At 59.3% G+C, this 14769-nt stretch overlaps 1 protein-coding gene across 1 annotated transcript; it reads left to right on the top strand.

Moving 5' to 3' along the window:
- Nucleotides 1-10095: 10095 nt before the first annotated feature.
- On the top strand, nt 10096-14408 carry SYNGR2 (synaptogyrin 2). Its single transcript, XM_077833845.1, has 4 exons — nt 10096-10250; nt 11585-11822; nt 12462-12601; nt 12814-14408. Exons 1-4 carry the CDS (start codon nt 10149-10151, stop codon nt 13009-13011), a joined length of 678 nt encoding a protein of 225 aa, XP_077689971.1. The 5' UTR covers nt 10096-10148; the 3' UTR covers nt 13012-14408.
- The last annotated feature ends 361 nt before the right edge of the window (nt 14409-14769 follow it).

The raw sequence follows: 14769 nt of genomic DNA on the forward strand, positions 1-14769 counted from the left end.
GAGTCAGCCCCTTCCTTCCAGTCCTGGAGCAGCGGGAGTCTCACTTCCCTCAGCCCTTCACATTCAAACCACTCCCTGCAGCAAGTCCAGGCAGATAGTGGCCCAGGCTGGCTTGGCTCCCTTTCCCCTATCAGAGACAGACACTCCCTCTTAGAAAAGCACTGGGCCCCCAGAGAGCCTGGGGGGCTGTGGCATGGAACAGGTGTGGTGGGGCACCAGGGAGCTGGACACCCAGGCAGACCGGTCCCGCGGGGGCTTGCTAGGAGAGCAGAAGACGTGATTGTTGCTGGCACCCAGTGCCGAGAGGCAAAACAACAGCAGGGGTTCGTTACCCTGTGTGCTTCACTCAATAAACACAACGGGGTGGAGAAGCAGAAAAGTTTATTTGAAGTTTCAAAAAGCTATAGGGAGATTAGAATCTCAAATCCTGTACACAGAGCAGGAAGTTACACAGGCTTTTATACATCCTTTCTTCAGCATACTTACCCAATAGCAAGCTGCCCCAAGTATCCATATAGCCAGCCAATCCAGTTACCAGCTAGTTCCCTGGTTCTCTGTATCATTTGTTACACTATACATAAAGCTGCTTTATTCAGCATTGTTCTTCCATATCTGCCCTGTTTGGCCTTGTTTAGTTTCAGGCAGTCTGACTCTCCAGCATATTGTTGCAGATCCTCAGCATAGCTGCTGCGAGTGCCTCCAGGCCGGGGGGGGAGCAAGGACACCTGGGCCTACTGCGAGGGGGCTTCATCGACACTCGTGGTCTTCCATCCCCTCGAGTTACCTAGTGGCCATGCCCAGTGTCCCCAACATGATGGTCCAAGTAGATGCAAGCTGCGCCTACCTGCGCTCCCTGCTCCAGGAGCCACCCCTGCCAGTGCGGGAGGCTGGGCACAAAACTCACCTTGGCTCTCCCCACTCTGTGCAACCTGCGTGGGGGGCTCAGTCCCGCTCCAGGAGTGATTTCTGGAGCACCCGGCTCCCGGGGGTGGCTCTCGTGGGGCCCGCCCCTCCTTTGGCCCCACAGCCAGCACAGACACACCCCCAGAGGAGCAGTGCCTGCAGGGACAGAGGCACGCTGCACCAAAGCCCTGCCTGCAGGGTCAGGGAAACTCAGGAACCTGCAAGCTTTGTCCCTGGTCTGGTGGTCCCAGGCGGGGCTGGCTGGAGACTCCGGCCCCTGGAGCTCTCCCTGCAGGTGTCTCCTTCCCACCAGCTGGTCTAACTGACCAGAGTCCCTGGGTGTGTCCCATTGGCTCCCTTCCCTGAGGAGCTCGCCTGCTGCCTGTGGGGGCAGGCACACGCTGGGCTGGAGGCAGCTGAGCCTGCCAGGGTCTGTGTGCACCGATAAGGGCGGGAGGAGGGCAGCCCCCACTCCGCTCTCAGGACTCAGGCCAGCTCTTTGCTGTTCCCAAGTCCATGCACACCTCCAGCCCCACCCTATAGCTTCTTCCTAAGTCACCCCAGGGCTGACTGAGCCCTGTCTGCATGGCTGCCCGTGGCTCGGGGTGGAGCTGGGGCACGCTGGCAGTGTGGTCCTACAGCCCCGGGCTGGAGGCATTTCAAGCGCCTGGGCTCAGACCAGCTGTTTCCACAGAGTCCATGTCAGCTGCAAATCCCCCTTCTCAGCTTCACTCACCTGCCCACTGTAGCGTCCCTCAGGGGCAGTCCTGGGTGGGGAGCCTGCTGCTCTGCGAGAGGCGAAGCACAGTGAGAACCATCCAGCTGGACAGGAGCCAGCTCGCTTTCCTCCCCTCACCTGGAACACAGAGGATGCTGGGAGTCGTAATCTTTTGCCTGTGGTGTCCACCTGGAGGGCAGAGTGTGATTTTAGTCTTAGCTCCGCATGCAGCAAAGGACTCGGCAGCTCCCTGGGTGTGTCCCAGGCCTGCCTTGCCCAGCCTCAGTGGGGGCCAGGGCCCAGCGGTCCCAGGGATTTCTCAGACTCGGGCAGGCAAGCTGCAGCGTAGCCATTAAAATGGGGGTCAGGATGGAGGCTGGCCATGGGCCCTGGCTGTCTGGGGGCAGGATTCTCCTGCCTTGGGGCCTCTGGTGCCCCTTGTGTGGTTCCCCTCGAGGGACACTCACTGAAAGTTGGCTCAGCTGGGAAAGCCCTGTCCCAGGATCCCTCTCCCCAAAGACATAGCATGGGCCCTGGGAGCGAGCGCTGCTTCCCCTGGCAGGCCCCCACGCTCTGGAGCATTCCCACCCCACCCCTGCGCTGCATCCCTGATCAGCGGGGCCTGGCCACTGCAGGCGGGGAGATGTGTGGCCAGCACGTCTCTTCTCTCCTCTGCCTTCCCTCCCTTCTGCCAGGGCAGTGCCTGTCCATGGTGTGCCACGGGCATGGGCAAGCTCAGCGCCCGTCCCCTGCATGCCACAGCCATGGGCGAGCTCAGCGCCCATCCCCCACGTGCCACGGGCATGGGCGAGCTCAGCGCCCATCCCCCGTGTGCCACGGCCATGGGCGAGCTCAGAGCCTGTCCCCTGTCCTCCATGGGGATGGACAAGCTGACAGCCTGTCACGGAGTGTGGGGGAGTCCAGGCCCTGCACCCCTCTTCCTGAGATTCACTGAGACTCTCCGCCAGCCAGTAAAACAGAAGTTTTATTGGACAACAGGAACACAGTCCAAAACAGAGCTTGTGGGTGTGATGAAGTGGGACTGTTCTTAATGTTTCCTCTGAATAGTGTGGGGGTGCCTCAGTTTCCCCTAGGCAGTTCTTAAGTATCTAGGGGGTGCAATAAGGGTGTATGATCATTGCAGAGCCCTTGCGGGCATGTGTGTGCAGGAGTCTGGACACAGAGAATGGCCCACACCCTGTTTCCTGGCAACTGATGGCCTGGGCCCTTCCCCCCTGCAAGGTGAGAGCTAAAGGGTTGGAGAACAAAGGAATCAGGTGACCTCCTGGCCCGGGAAAGGAACAAAGCCCAGAGGAGGAGGGGCTGGAGGGAGTTTTCAGTTTGGGGCTGGCTGGGACATGGCGTGAAGGGCAGATGTGGTTGTCTGGCTCACTGCCCCCCACAAAATGGACCCAGCTGAGGGGTCCTGTTCTCTGCACCTGCAAGCTCTGTTTTAGACCATGTTCCTGTCATCTAATAAACCTCTGTTTTACTGGCTGGCTGAGAGTCACGTCTGACTGCGAAGTTGGGGTGCAGGACCCTCTGGCTTCCCCAGGAGCCCGCCTGAGCAGACTCGCTGTGGGAAGCGCACGGAGGGGCAGAGGATGCTGAATGCTTCGAGGTCAGACCCAGGAAGGTGGAAGCTGTGTGAGCTGTGTGTCCTGCAGACAGGCTGCTCACAGAAAGGCGACTGCCCCAGATTCCTGACTGGCTTCATGGGGAGCTGTTCCAGAGCATCGCCCAGGGACTCCGTGACAGTGGGTACACCCAGGACCCCTCAGTCAAGTCCTTCTGGCGGAGCAGGGAGCTTAGACCCCAGCCCTGGGGTTCCCTGTGTTCCTCTCCCCAGCCCAAACTGAAAACTAAACCCACCCAGCAGTCTCTCTCCTGCAGCCTGTCTTCACATTCCTGGACAGAGGTGTTACCTCCCCCTCCCCCTCCCCCTCCCCCTCCCCCTCCCCCTCACTCCCCTCTCCCTGCTCGTCACATTGTCACACAGCCCGTTCCGCCATGGGCATGGGTGAGTTCAGAACCCATCCCAGTCAGCATGAGTGAGCTCAGCGCCCATCCTGTTGCCTGGGGGGGGGAGGGCATAGGTGAGTTCAGAGCTTGTTCCCCACGGGCAAGGGAAGCTCAGCACCTCTTCCCCCTGCAAGCCACGGGCTGGGTTGAGCTCAGAGCCCGGCCACCGTGCACTGTACATGCTCCCTGCTCAGAGCACAGGATTTCCCAGGCACCATGAGAACCCGTTTCCTGCACATCACTCAGGGTAGCACACTGAGAGCATTCCCAGAAGGTCTCATCTGTTGGGGACTCTGGAGCCAGCTGTTATCCAGGACCACATGCACGGTATGCATCTGATGAAGTGAGCTGTAGCTCACGAAAGCTCATGCTCAAATAAATTGGTTAGTCTCTAAGGTGCCACAAGTCCTCCTTTTCTTTATGCACCAGTTAGTGGGGACAGGCTGCACCCTGCATGTCACACGCAGAAGCTCAGGGACAGAGTCCTCCTGCCCCTTCCAGCTGATGCCACTTGTCCCCCCCACCTCAGCAGACTGCATAGCCTTCTCGATGCCAGGGGCTGGGGGGAGTCAGGGCAGTAGGGGAGTCAGGGCAGTAGGGAGCGGGTCTCCGCTGGGATAGCTGCAGAAATCCCTTCCTGGCCAAGGCATAAATCTGCATTTGTCAAGTTGCTGCCCAGGCCCCAGACCTTATCTCCTACTGGGTGTGACACCACAGTGGCTAGGTCAATTGCAAGGACACACGGCCAGTGAGAGGGGGCTGCGAGCACAGAGGTGAAATTCTGCCTTGGTCGCCCGCAGAGCCCTGAGCAGCTGCCAGGTGTGCCCAGGGAGGTGGCATTGGGCCCAGCCCAGCTGGCAGGGCTGTATTCTGTTCCACAGCGCTGGAGCTCTTTGGTGAGAGGCTAGGGGGGTAGGGGGATTGGGAGCCCCATAGGAACAAGCTGTGCTGTTCTTTAGGGAGGCAAAGCAGATGGGTTTGGCACAGTCCCCCAAGGCCCCAGTGCACAGCGCTCCCCTTCTCTCAGTGGGTGGCCTTGGCTAGTCCCTGGCCCTCTCTGCCAGGGGTGTGAATGAATGAGTGTCTGGGCTGGGCCTTCTGGGGGTCTAAGCTTCAGTACAGTCCTCAGCACCCCCCTTGGCTAGTCTAATCCTGGAGGGGGGCAGGGGAGCCTCGTGCAGTGCTGCCCATAACCTGAACTAGAGCATCTGAACCAGCCACAGGGCTGCCAGGCAGCCTCTCCAGGACGTCTTCACGGGGACAGTGAGTCCATGACTAAGGGGAACAGCTTCAGGGCAGGACAGCATAATGATGGGGAGGGGAGAGCCCCACTCCAACCCTCTGGGGGTGCCAGTGATATTTCCCTGCCTTTGCTGAACCAGCAACAGAAGAAAGGCCAGGTTTCGGGAGTGTGCAGCAGGGTCTGTTAGCAGCAGCAAGCGGTGATCCACCTAGTTGCACAGACAGCCTTCAGGTGTTTCCTCTGGGCCTTAAATAGCATGCCTGGGCCAATCAAGGCACGCGCTAGGCTCTGTCACCCATGGCCTCCGTGGGCAGGACATCCGGTGGTGCTTGGCCCGTGCTCACTGCTCTGCTGGGGGTGGCGTGGATGCAGAGTCGCTCAGGGACCAGCAGACCAGGCTCTAGCCCTGCCTGGGCTGGTGACCCCTCTGGGGATGTGTAAGCTCCTGTTGTCCCTCAGCTCTGGAAGCTGGCGTGCTTTCAGTTGGCCGGAAAGGAAAATGCTATTGACTCTCAAGTGTGCCCTGCGCCCAGCCCTCCTACCAGTGTGGTCTGTGGGGCTGGTGTGACTGTCTCTGTCTCTCCTGCAGCCTCATCCGCCCTGTACATTTCCCAGACTCGAGCAAACAGACGGGCCATGGCGTGGCTCAAGCAGCAGCAGGTACTGGTGAGTGAGGCTTGGGGCAGTAGGCGCTGGGGGGAGGCCATGGGGCCCCCTGGTTGTCAGTGTTAAGTTAACTTGGCCACTGTCTGCTCTCTGCTCCGTCTAGCAAGTCAAGGAGAAATGGTGTCTAGTATGGGAGCTGGCCAAGCTGCTGCAGGAGCTTCGACCTTGCGTGGAGGGGCGTGAGGCGGAGCCAGGTCATTGTCCTGTCTGCTGCTGAAACCTCCTCCTTGGGGGGGCCAAGCCAGAGCCCTTCCCACCCCAGGGAATGCGAGGAACTGCCCGAGGGCTCACACGGGGGATGAGGTGACAGGGACCGGGCTTTGGCTGGTGTCACATGGAAAGCAGAGAACTCTGGCCTGCCAACCCTATCAGACTCCTCTGCTGCCATTAGCTCCTCTCCCTAATTCCAAATGACACCGGCCAATGGCGACAGAGGGAGTGACCCTCCAGCCCAATGGGCCGAATCCTGTCCCCGTACTATGTGCACACGGGGACTGTACCGGTGCACATGCAGGCGTGTGTGAGCGAGAGCGTGTGCAGGCATGTCTGTGAGCATACGGGGGTGTGTGCGTGTGAGGGGGGAGGAGAGTGAGTGTAGAGCGATGCATCTAGATAATACTTAGCCCTGCCGTGAGTGCAGGGGACAGGACTAGATGACCTCTCGAGGTCCCTTCCAATCCTATGATTCTATGAGCTGTTTGCCTCTGTTCTCGACTGGCTGGGATGTCACAGCAGCTCCTGATCTCACCAATCCGTAGTGGGCTGGAGTGAGGGGAGGGTGTCAGTCTGTTAATTCCTGCCGACTGGCGAAAGCACTCCTTTAGCTCCAGAGCAGGAGCCCCTGTGTTTGGTGGCTGATGGTCAACGGAGCTGGACAGGGGTGGCTAGGAAGGAATGCCACCAAAATCAGAAATGAAAGGACGCCGGGTCCCATCGCATCCCCTTCTGGCCGGTCTGAGGAGGGCATGTGACCTAGGAGCGGCTCACCTGGATGGGACTTCTTAGGAATTTAACAATTAAGAGCATCAGGCAGCAGTTCTCTGCCACAGTGTGTCATTGGCGACACAAACCCAGGCATGTTAGCCATGCATCGGTGTCATAAAGGGCCTGATGCAATCACTGTGCTGGTGTGGAGATTCTCTTATTCCAGCGGGCAGGGATCTCTGTCAAACAGAGAGCCCCTCACCTAGCCAGCGCTTGGCGGGCCCTGGCAGGGGCAGCAGTGGGAGTGCGGGGTGCTGTAGATGTTCCTACTCCGCCCATGCTGTCAGCCCTGGAGACAGAGGCCTCTCTTTACCCCCAGAATGGGGATGGCCTGGGCAGCAGGACGGCTTCCCTGCACGGTGCCCCGCCCCCATCCCTGCCATGGCGGGAGCAGCTGAGGGCTGAGAGGACAGCTGAGAGGGCTGAGAGGTGGTGAAACACTGGAATGCGTTACCTAGGGAGGTGGTGGAATCCCCTTCCTTAGAAGTTTTTAAGGTCAGGCTTGACAAAGCCCTGGCTGGGATGATTTAGTTGGGATTGGTCCTGCTCTGGGCAGGGGGTTGGACTAGATGGCCTCCAGAGGCCCCTTCCAACTCTGCTATTCTATGACGGTTCCACTTCTGCAGCCATCCAGTCCGGCCTGCTGCTGAGGCTGCCAACAAAGGGGCCAGGTGTGATGGGCTTGAGATGAGGCGTGTAGGAACCAGACAGAGCCCCCCGCCCCTTCCTGATAGGACAATGATCAGCTGCCAGACTGGGAGCAACTTCTGGTCGCTGCTGGCCTAGTCCAGATGAGAACTAGAGAGGAAAGGCTCAGACTTGACTCCCAGACCTGGGCTGGATGGGAGCTGGCAGCTGAGAGGTCAAAGGCTCTGAAGTGGGGCCAACCAGTCCATGAGTTTAGGGCCAATTTGAATCCATATTATCACCTGGGCTATATTCCCTTGGCTCCCTGGAGGTCCGAGTGTCAGGAGATAGAATCTACCTTCCTCTCCCAGCAGAGACAGCACAGGACACTGATGAGACAGCCAGCACACAGACAAAGGCTGTGGAGCGAACACGGACAGAGGGAGTGGAATGCCAGAAACTCATGTCTCCTTCCCTGGGACAGCTGCCTGGATGGATTGTTCTGAGCAGGGTGTCACGGAGTCCCCGGGCGATGCTCTGGAACTGCTCCTCGTGAAGCCAGTCAGGACTCTGGGGCAGTCGCCTTTCTGGGAGCAGCCTGTCTTCAGGACGCACAGCTCACCTGGCTCCACCTTCCTGGGTCTGACCTCGGAGCATTCAGCATCCTCTGCCCCTCCGTGTGCTTCCCACAGCGAGTCCGCCCAGGCGGGGTCCTGGGGAAGCCAGAGGGTCCTGCCCCCCAACTCCGCAGTCAGACGTGACTCTCAGCCAGCCAGTAAGACAGAGATTTATTAGACGACAGGAACATGGTCTAAAACAGAGCTTGTAGGTACAGAGAACAGGACCCCTCAGCTGGGTCCATTTTGGGGGGCAGTGAGCCAGACAACCCCATCTGCCCTTCACTCCATGTCCCCAGCCAGCCCCAAACTGAAACTCCCTCCAGCCCCTCCTCCTCTGGGCTTTGTCCCTTTCCCGGGCCAGGAGGTCACCTGATCCCTTTGTTCTCCAACCCTTTAGCTCTCACCTTGCAGGGGGGAAGGACCCAGGCCATCAGTTGCCAGGAAACAGGGTGTCGGCCATTCTCTGTGTCCAGACCCCTGCACACACCCACCCTCCAGGGCTCTGCAATGATCATACACCCTTACCCCACCCCCTAGATACTTAAGAACTGCCTGGGGGAAACTGAGGCACCCCCACACTATTCAGAGGAAACATTAAGAACAGTCCCACTTTGTTACACAGGGATAAGATAAGAACATACTAATGTTCTTCAGAGGGAGTGAACAGAATGCCAATTGTCCAGTGGTCCATCGCCTGTTGTCCAGTCCAAGCTTCTGGCAGGCAGAAGTTTAGGGACACCCAAAGCAGGGGTTGCATTCCCAACCATCTTGGCTAATAGCCATTGATGGACCTAGCTCCCAGGAATTTAACTAATTATTTCTTTAACCCAGTTACACTTTTGGCCTTCACAGCATCCTCTGGCAACAGGTTCCCCAGGTTGCCCGTGCTGTGTATGGAGTACTTCCTTCTTTTTTGTATAAAACCTGCTGACTATTCACTGTAGTGGGTGACGCCTGGCTCTTGTATTCTGTGCAGGGATAAATAACACCTCTTTACTCACTTTCTCCCCACCAGTCACAACTGTACAGACTCGATCATCTACCCCCCCGTCGTCTTTTCTAAACTGAACTGTCCCCGTCCTTTAACTCCTGCCTCACATGGAAGCTGCTCCATCCCCTTTTCCAATTCGAATGTATCTGTTTTGAGCTGGAGTGACCGGAGCTGTGCACAGTATGCAAGATGTGAGTGTACCAGGGATTTATAGCGTGGGATTAGGATGTTTTCAGTTATATTCGCTATCCCTCTCCTAAGGGTTCCTAACGCTGTTCGCTTTTCTGACAGCCGCTGCCCGTTGAGTGGCTGTTTGCAGAGAATACACACGATGACTCCAAGATCGCTTTCTTACGGGGTAACAGCTAATATAGACCCCAGCATTTTGTCTGCACAGTGGGGATGATGTTTTCCAATGCTCATTACTTTGCATTTATCAACATTGAATTTAATCTGCCATGTTGTTACCCAGGCACCCACTTATGTGACAGCCCTTGGTCATCTTCCCAGTCAGCTTTGGTCTGAACTGTCTTGCGTAATTTTGTATCATCGCCAAACTCTGCCACCTCACTGTTTACCCATTTTCTAGATTATTTATGAATAAATTAACAACACTGGTCCCAATACAGATCCTTGGGAGACCCCGCTATTCACCTCTCTCCCCTGTAAAAACTGCCCATTTATTCCTATCCTTTGTTTTCTAGCTTTTAACCAGTTACGGAGAGTCCCTTCCCTTCTATCCCCTGGCTGCTTCCTTTGCTGAAGCGCCTTCAGGGAGAGACCTTGCCACAGGCTAGTGTCCACGTACACTAGAGCCATGGGGCGGATCACCCTTGTCCACATTTGTGGACCCCACCCCACCCAAGAAGCCTCGCAGCTGGGTGAGGCACGATGCCCCTGTCCAAGAGCCGGGTCGACTCTGCCCCGGCTCGTCCTGTTCACGGATGTGTGGGATGAGGGTCTCCGCGCAGGGGCCTGCCGAGGGCTCCGGCCAAGGCGCAGGCCGGCCACGCGTCCTGCGGGAGGGGAACATCAGCTGGCCGGGGCCGGGGCCGAGGCTGGCTGCAGCAGGGACTGAAACTGCCCCCGGAGTCCCGTCCCCAGCCCCCCGGAGCCCCGGGCGGCCCTTTCCCCCGCGGCCGCTCTGCTCCTGCCGGAGGCCTGAGGCCGGATGGGAGGCGCTTGGCGCCCCGGCCCCGGGCCCGGCCCTTTCCCCCGCAGCACCTGCAGGCCACGGGAGAGGAGCCGGGCCGCGCCCCGCCCAGGGCCAGGGCCGCAGCCGGGCCGGGCCCCTCCTCGGGGCGGGGCCGGGGCCGGGGACGCGGACGCGGCGGCTCAAGCCGGGCGGGGCGAGGCCAGGCCGGCGGCGGCAGCATGGAGAGCGGCGGCGCCTACGGAGCGGCCAAGGCCGGCGGCACCTTCGACCTGCTGCGCTTCCTGCAGCGGCCGCAGGTCCTGGTCCGGCTGCTGAGCGCGGTGAGCGGCGCCGGGCCCCCGAGCCTGCCGCGTGCGGAGCGGGCCGGGCCGGGCCGGGGGGCTGGGCCGGGGGCTGGGCCGGGCCGCGGGTTGGACGGGGGAAGGGGCTGGGCCTGGGGTCGGAAGGGGGCCGGACAGGGGAAGGGAGCCGGGCTGGGCCGGGCCGGGGGTTGGCCGGGGCCCGGGCCCGGGCTGGGCTGGGCTGGGGGTTGAACGGGGGAAGGGGCTGGGCCGGGGGTCGGAAGGGGGCTGGACAGGGGAAGGGGCTGGGCCGGGGGCCGGACAGGGGAAGGGGGCCCGGGGCAGGGGGCCGGGCCGGGCCGCGGGTTGGACGGGGGAAGGGGGCCGGGCCGGGGGAAGGGGCCCGCCCGTGTCCCCCAGCTGCCCGCCGGGCCCCGTTGGGAGAGGCCGGGCGCGGAAAGTCGCGGGACCTCCCGGTGCTGCGTGTCCGGCCGCGCCGGGGGAAGGGGGCCGGGGCCGCCGCCTTGCTCGGGGCGAGACCTGGGGCCCGGCCCCTGCTGGGCGGGCGGCGCCTTGGGGCCTCCCGGTGCGTGGCCCAGGCTGCGGAGGAGCCGCCCGCGCCCGCGCCCGCGCCCGCCCTCTCCGGGCGGCACCGCTGCGGTGCATGGGGCCGGCCCGGGAGGAGGGACCCGCGGGGGCGCCGTGACTGTCGGTTTGCGGGGAGGGTCAGCTGATCGCTTTGGCTCCCAGCCTCGGGGGGCCCTCGGCAGCTGCAGTCGCTGCTGACCAGCATGTGATGGAGCGAGGTTTTGCTGAGTGCTCTGCTCCCCCCCAGTTCTGCGGATGGGCCCCCCAGAGACTGGGGGGGAGCGCTCCCCCAATTCAACTGTTGCATGACCCCCCTGTGGTGAGGCAGTTCCTGCACACTCCGAGGATTTTGCCCTATTTGTTCGGGCTGCAGTGGGGCACAAGCCAGCCCAGGCATCTCGCAGCCCAACCCCCTTACTGAGGGGTTCAGTACCCTGCTCCAATCACTTCCATGTCGACAGGTAAATCCTGAGGTGAGGCCTGGAACCGCCCCGCCCCTAGTTACGGTTCCCTCAGGTAAGGAGCATGTACCAACCCCTGCATGTTTGTGCTGCCCCATTCCAGCACACTGGGGATGCCTGCTCTCTGTGTGCATCCCCTCCTCCAAGAAGGGGGTAGGTGGATGGATAGCCATTGTGGTAAAAGGGCTATAGCTGCATTGAATGAACTCTCTCCTGCTTTGGAAGGGTGCAGCTGGTGGTTCAGGGTCCCCCCTCGCCTCGGCTTCCCACCTGCCCTGTGGTTCCTGAACACTGCTCAAGCTGATGCCAGTGCTCCCTCCCCAGGTGTTCTCCCTCATCGTGTTCTCCTGCATCATCGGTGAGGGGTACACCAACACGCATGACACTGATCAGCTCCACTGCATCTTCCACCGGAATGAGGATGCCTGCCGCTACGGCATCGGCATTGGTGTCCTCGGCTTCCTGGCCTGTGTCGCCTTCTTCACCATCGATATCTACTTTCCCCAGATCAGCAACGCCACTGACCGCAAGTACTTGGTCATGGCAGACTTGGGCTTTTCAGGTAACAGCAGCCATGGGGGTGGGCCTTGCTGTTGCTGGCTGATTCTAAGGCCCCCCAAGAAGGGACCATTACAATCCCCTAGTCTGACCTCGGGTATAACACAGGCCAGAGAACTGCCCCAGACTAATGCCTAAAGCAGAGCAGTTAGAAACCCATCCAGTGTTCGGGCCTTCTCTAATGATCAGACAATGGCTGCCCTTGTCCAGCTCCTTGGATGGTTGTTTCTTTCAGTGGCCTACCCTGTGCCTGACTAGAGGGGGGTGCTTTGATCTCCTGGCACCGTGCCCACCATGCACTGCTGAACTTGGGCACTGCTCCTGACTTGCAGACATGCACCCAGCTGGGTGACCCTTTCCGGGCAGCTTGCCAAAGCATAGGGCTTATGGGGCTCTGCACCGAGCCCCCAGGGGCATCAAGCAGCAGTGCTGGGAGCCAGGGCAGTCAGTCAGTGGCCCTGGCACTAAGAAAGTGGAGGCCCTTAGCCAAGAGGTCTGCTGAACAGGCTTTGTTTGGTCCAGCCCTCCCCGCCAGCAGTTGGGTGACATGAAGTCGTCAGTGTGGGTCAGGGGATGGGATTGCACCCCAGCAAGGCAGCCGGATCCACCCATTGCTCTCTCTCTCTGCCCCTCCCCCCCACAGCACTCTGGACTTTCCTGTGGTTCATTGGCTTTTGCTTCTTGACCAACCAGTGGGCTATGACGTTGCCGATCGATGTGCATGTGGGGGCTGACTCGGCCCGAGCTGCTATTACCTTCAGCTTCTTCTCCATCTTCTCCTGGGTGAGTGGTGCTTTCCCAGCCAGCAGATCTCTTCAGGGCTTACCTCTCTTGGGGTGGGGGCTTTGAGAGAATCGGGGGCCTGAGCCACATCAGTCTGGAATGGGCAGCATCACTGTGACCTTCTGCTGCCCCTGCATCCCAGTGTCTGGACCTGCCCTTGTGGCCCTCCTGAGGGGCCTGGCTTTGCTGACTGCTGCTCTCTCTCTTTCTAGGGGTTCCTGATCACCTTTGCTCTCCAGAGGTACAGAATGGGAGTGGAGGACCTTACTAACAGCTACGTTGATCCCACCCCTGACCCTTCGACTCCCTACTCAATTTACCCCAATGTCACTCACGACAACTACCAGCAGCCGCCCTTCACCCAGACTGGAGAGACCTCGGAGGGCTACCAGCCCCCACCTGCGTACTGAGCCCTGTGCCACTGGCCACCACCAAAGTGGCTAGCAGGGATAGCTACACAAGTGCAATTCTTCTGTGCGGCAGGGGCTGTATCTTGACTAGGGGTGGGGGTTGGGGTGTGGTGGCTGCTTAATGTGTGAAGGGCACCAGGGCTTTGGAGTTAGGAGCTCCCTGGTTCCTGGCAGAGCCCAACGACTGAATGCGGCGGGAGGCTGTACATGTGACTTGCTCCCTCCCCACTTAGAGCTGATTGCTGGCTCTGCCTTCCTGGAAATCAAGCCCTCTCTGACTGGGGGTGGGGCTTCCCTCTTGTTCATTGGGGTGACTGCTGAGCACAAACCTGCTGCATCCATGCAGCGGGGACCCCTTCCTCTTCAGAAGGGGATTTTTGTCCCTAAGGCTTGACCCTGGCCCCTCCCCAGCTGTGACAACAGAGTGTGGGCAGTTAGGTTCTTTCCTTCATAACAGCAAGGAATAACTGTTTCCTCTTTTGTGTTCAAGACAGTGTGGTGAATTTTAAACACCCCCAAACCTTGCCTGTGGCTACATCAGTGTAACTTCAGCTCTAGACCTGGTGCCTTTACTAACCCTGCTGGCTCAGATTCCCCAAAGTGCCATCTCACTTTTGTATCAGGTATCTTTGTCCTCAGCTGCCACTGTGCTCAGCAGAGCAGGGGGGCTTCAGCGCCTGGGCCAGCAGTTCTGCTTCTGTGCTGGGTAATGGGGTGTGGAAGGGGTTCCTGTGCTGCCTTCCACTTCTGCTGCTGGGTGAGCTTGATGCTAAAGTGCAGGACTAAACTTTTTGTAAACTGATTTGTACATAAAGCTTTTGAGTTTCACTACTAAGTTAGGGGCTGTGCCTTGCCTTTCCCCCCAGGAATCTAAAGGGGGTTCTGATCTTTGGGTGCCACATGCCGTGATGAGATGGCCCAGATCAGGAGCCACAGTAATGCTGTTGGTCAGCTCTCTAACTGCTGCTGAAACAGCCTCCTAGACTGACTTGGCTGTGGGGCCTGAGCAGCACTGATCCATCCCCCCAGCACAGCACCTTCCCACTCACCCCAGGCTGGTCGGGTAGATCTGGACTCTGGGAGAAGCTGCGCTGTGTGCAGAGCACAGCCTAGTGCTGTCTGCTCATACCCACCCGGTAGCTAGCTCTCCCAGGGGGCCAGGCTTCAGACTTCTGCCTCTGAAGCAGCTGTTCTTCCTTGTGTACACACCCTGTCTTGCTTTTGCTGGTGGGTAAATAGTCTCAGGTTGCTGCTTCCGAAGTGCACCTGTTCTGGGAAGCTGTTTCTGACAGTCACACACAGTAGATGAGTTGCAGCACCAGCTGCCAGTGTACAACTGAATGGTTTAAATGCTCATTTATCACTGGTGGAAGATGGAATAAAGTCTTTTTCACTTACAGCTGCTATCTTTCTGGGGCTGGGGAGCTCTAAAGGGGGGGGGTAATGTGGGCTTTCCCTCTGCTCTTCTGCTGGGGAGAGGCCTCAGCTCACCCTTTGCCTGTCTAGGATGTTTCTGCCTAAGGGGGGGGGGGACGGACTTCCTCCCCCCAAGGGTAGGCTAGAAAATGCAGCTCTTCCCTTCCCATCACTCTGTCTAGAGCAAGTCACAGTCCAGAAGAGCCAAGAAATGCATAATCATTGCACATGTCTATTTTTAGCACAGCTCAAGTCTCATCCCCTGCTCCTGCAGCATAGTGGAGCCTTTATGTACACAGGCAGGTCCTATAAAGAAGCCACATGACAGAGCTTCCAGCACAT

Source organism: Eretmochelys imbricata, chromosome 14, assembly GCF_965152235.1.
Source record: "Eretmochelys imbricata isolate rEreImb1 chromosome 14, rEreImb1.hap1, whole genome shotgun sequence".
In the NCBI taxonomy this organism is placed as follows: Eukaryota; Metazoa; Chordata; order Testudines; family Cheloniidae; genus Eretmochelys; species Eretmochelys imbricata.

Bases quoted from the DNA above. Each gene is read 5' to 3' on its own strand.
- SYNGR2 (XM_077833845.1), top strand. From the start codon at position 10,149: ATGGAGAGCGGCGGCGCCTACGGAGCGGCCAAGGCCGGCGGCACCTTC. The intron at 10,251-11,584 runs GTGAGCGGCGCC...CTCCCTCCCCAG, and splicing joins TGGTCCGGCTGCTGAGCGCG to GTGTTCTCCCTCATCGTGTT. The intron at 12,602-12,813 runs GTGAGTGGTGCT...CTCTCTTTCTAG, and splicing joins TCTTCTCCATCTTCTCCTGG to GGGTTCCTGATCACCTTTGC.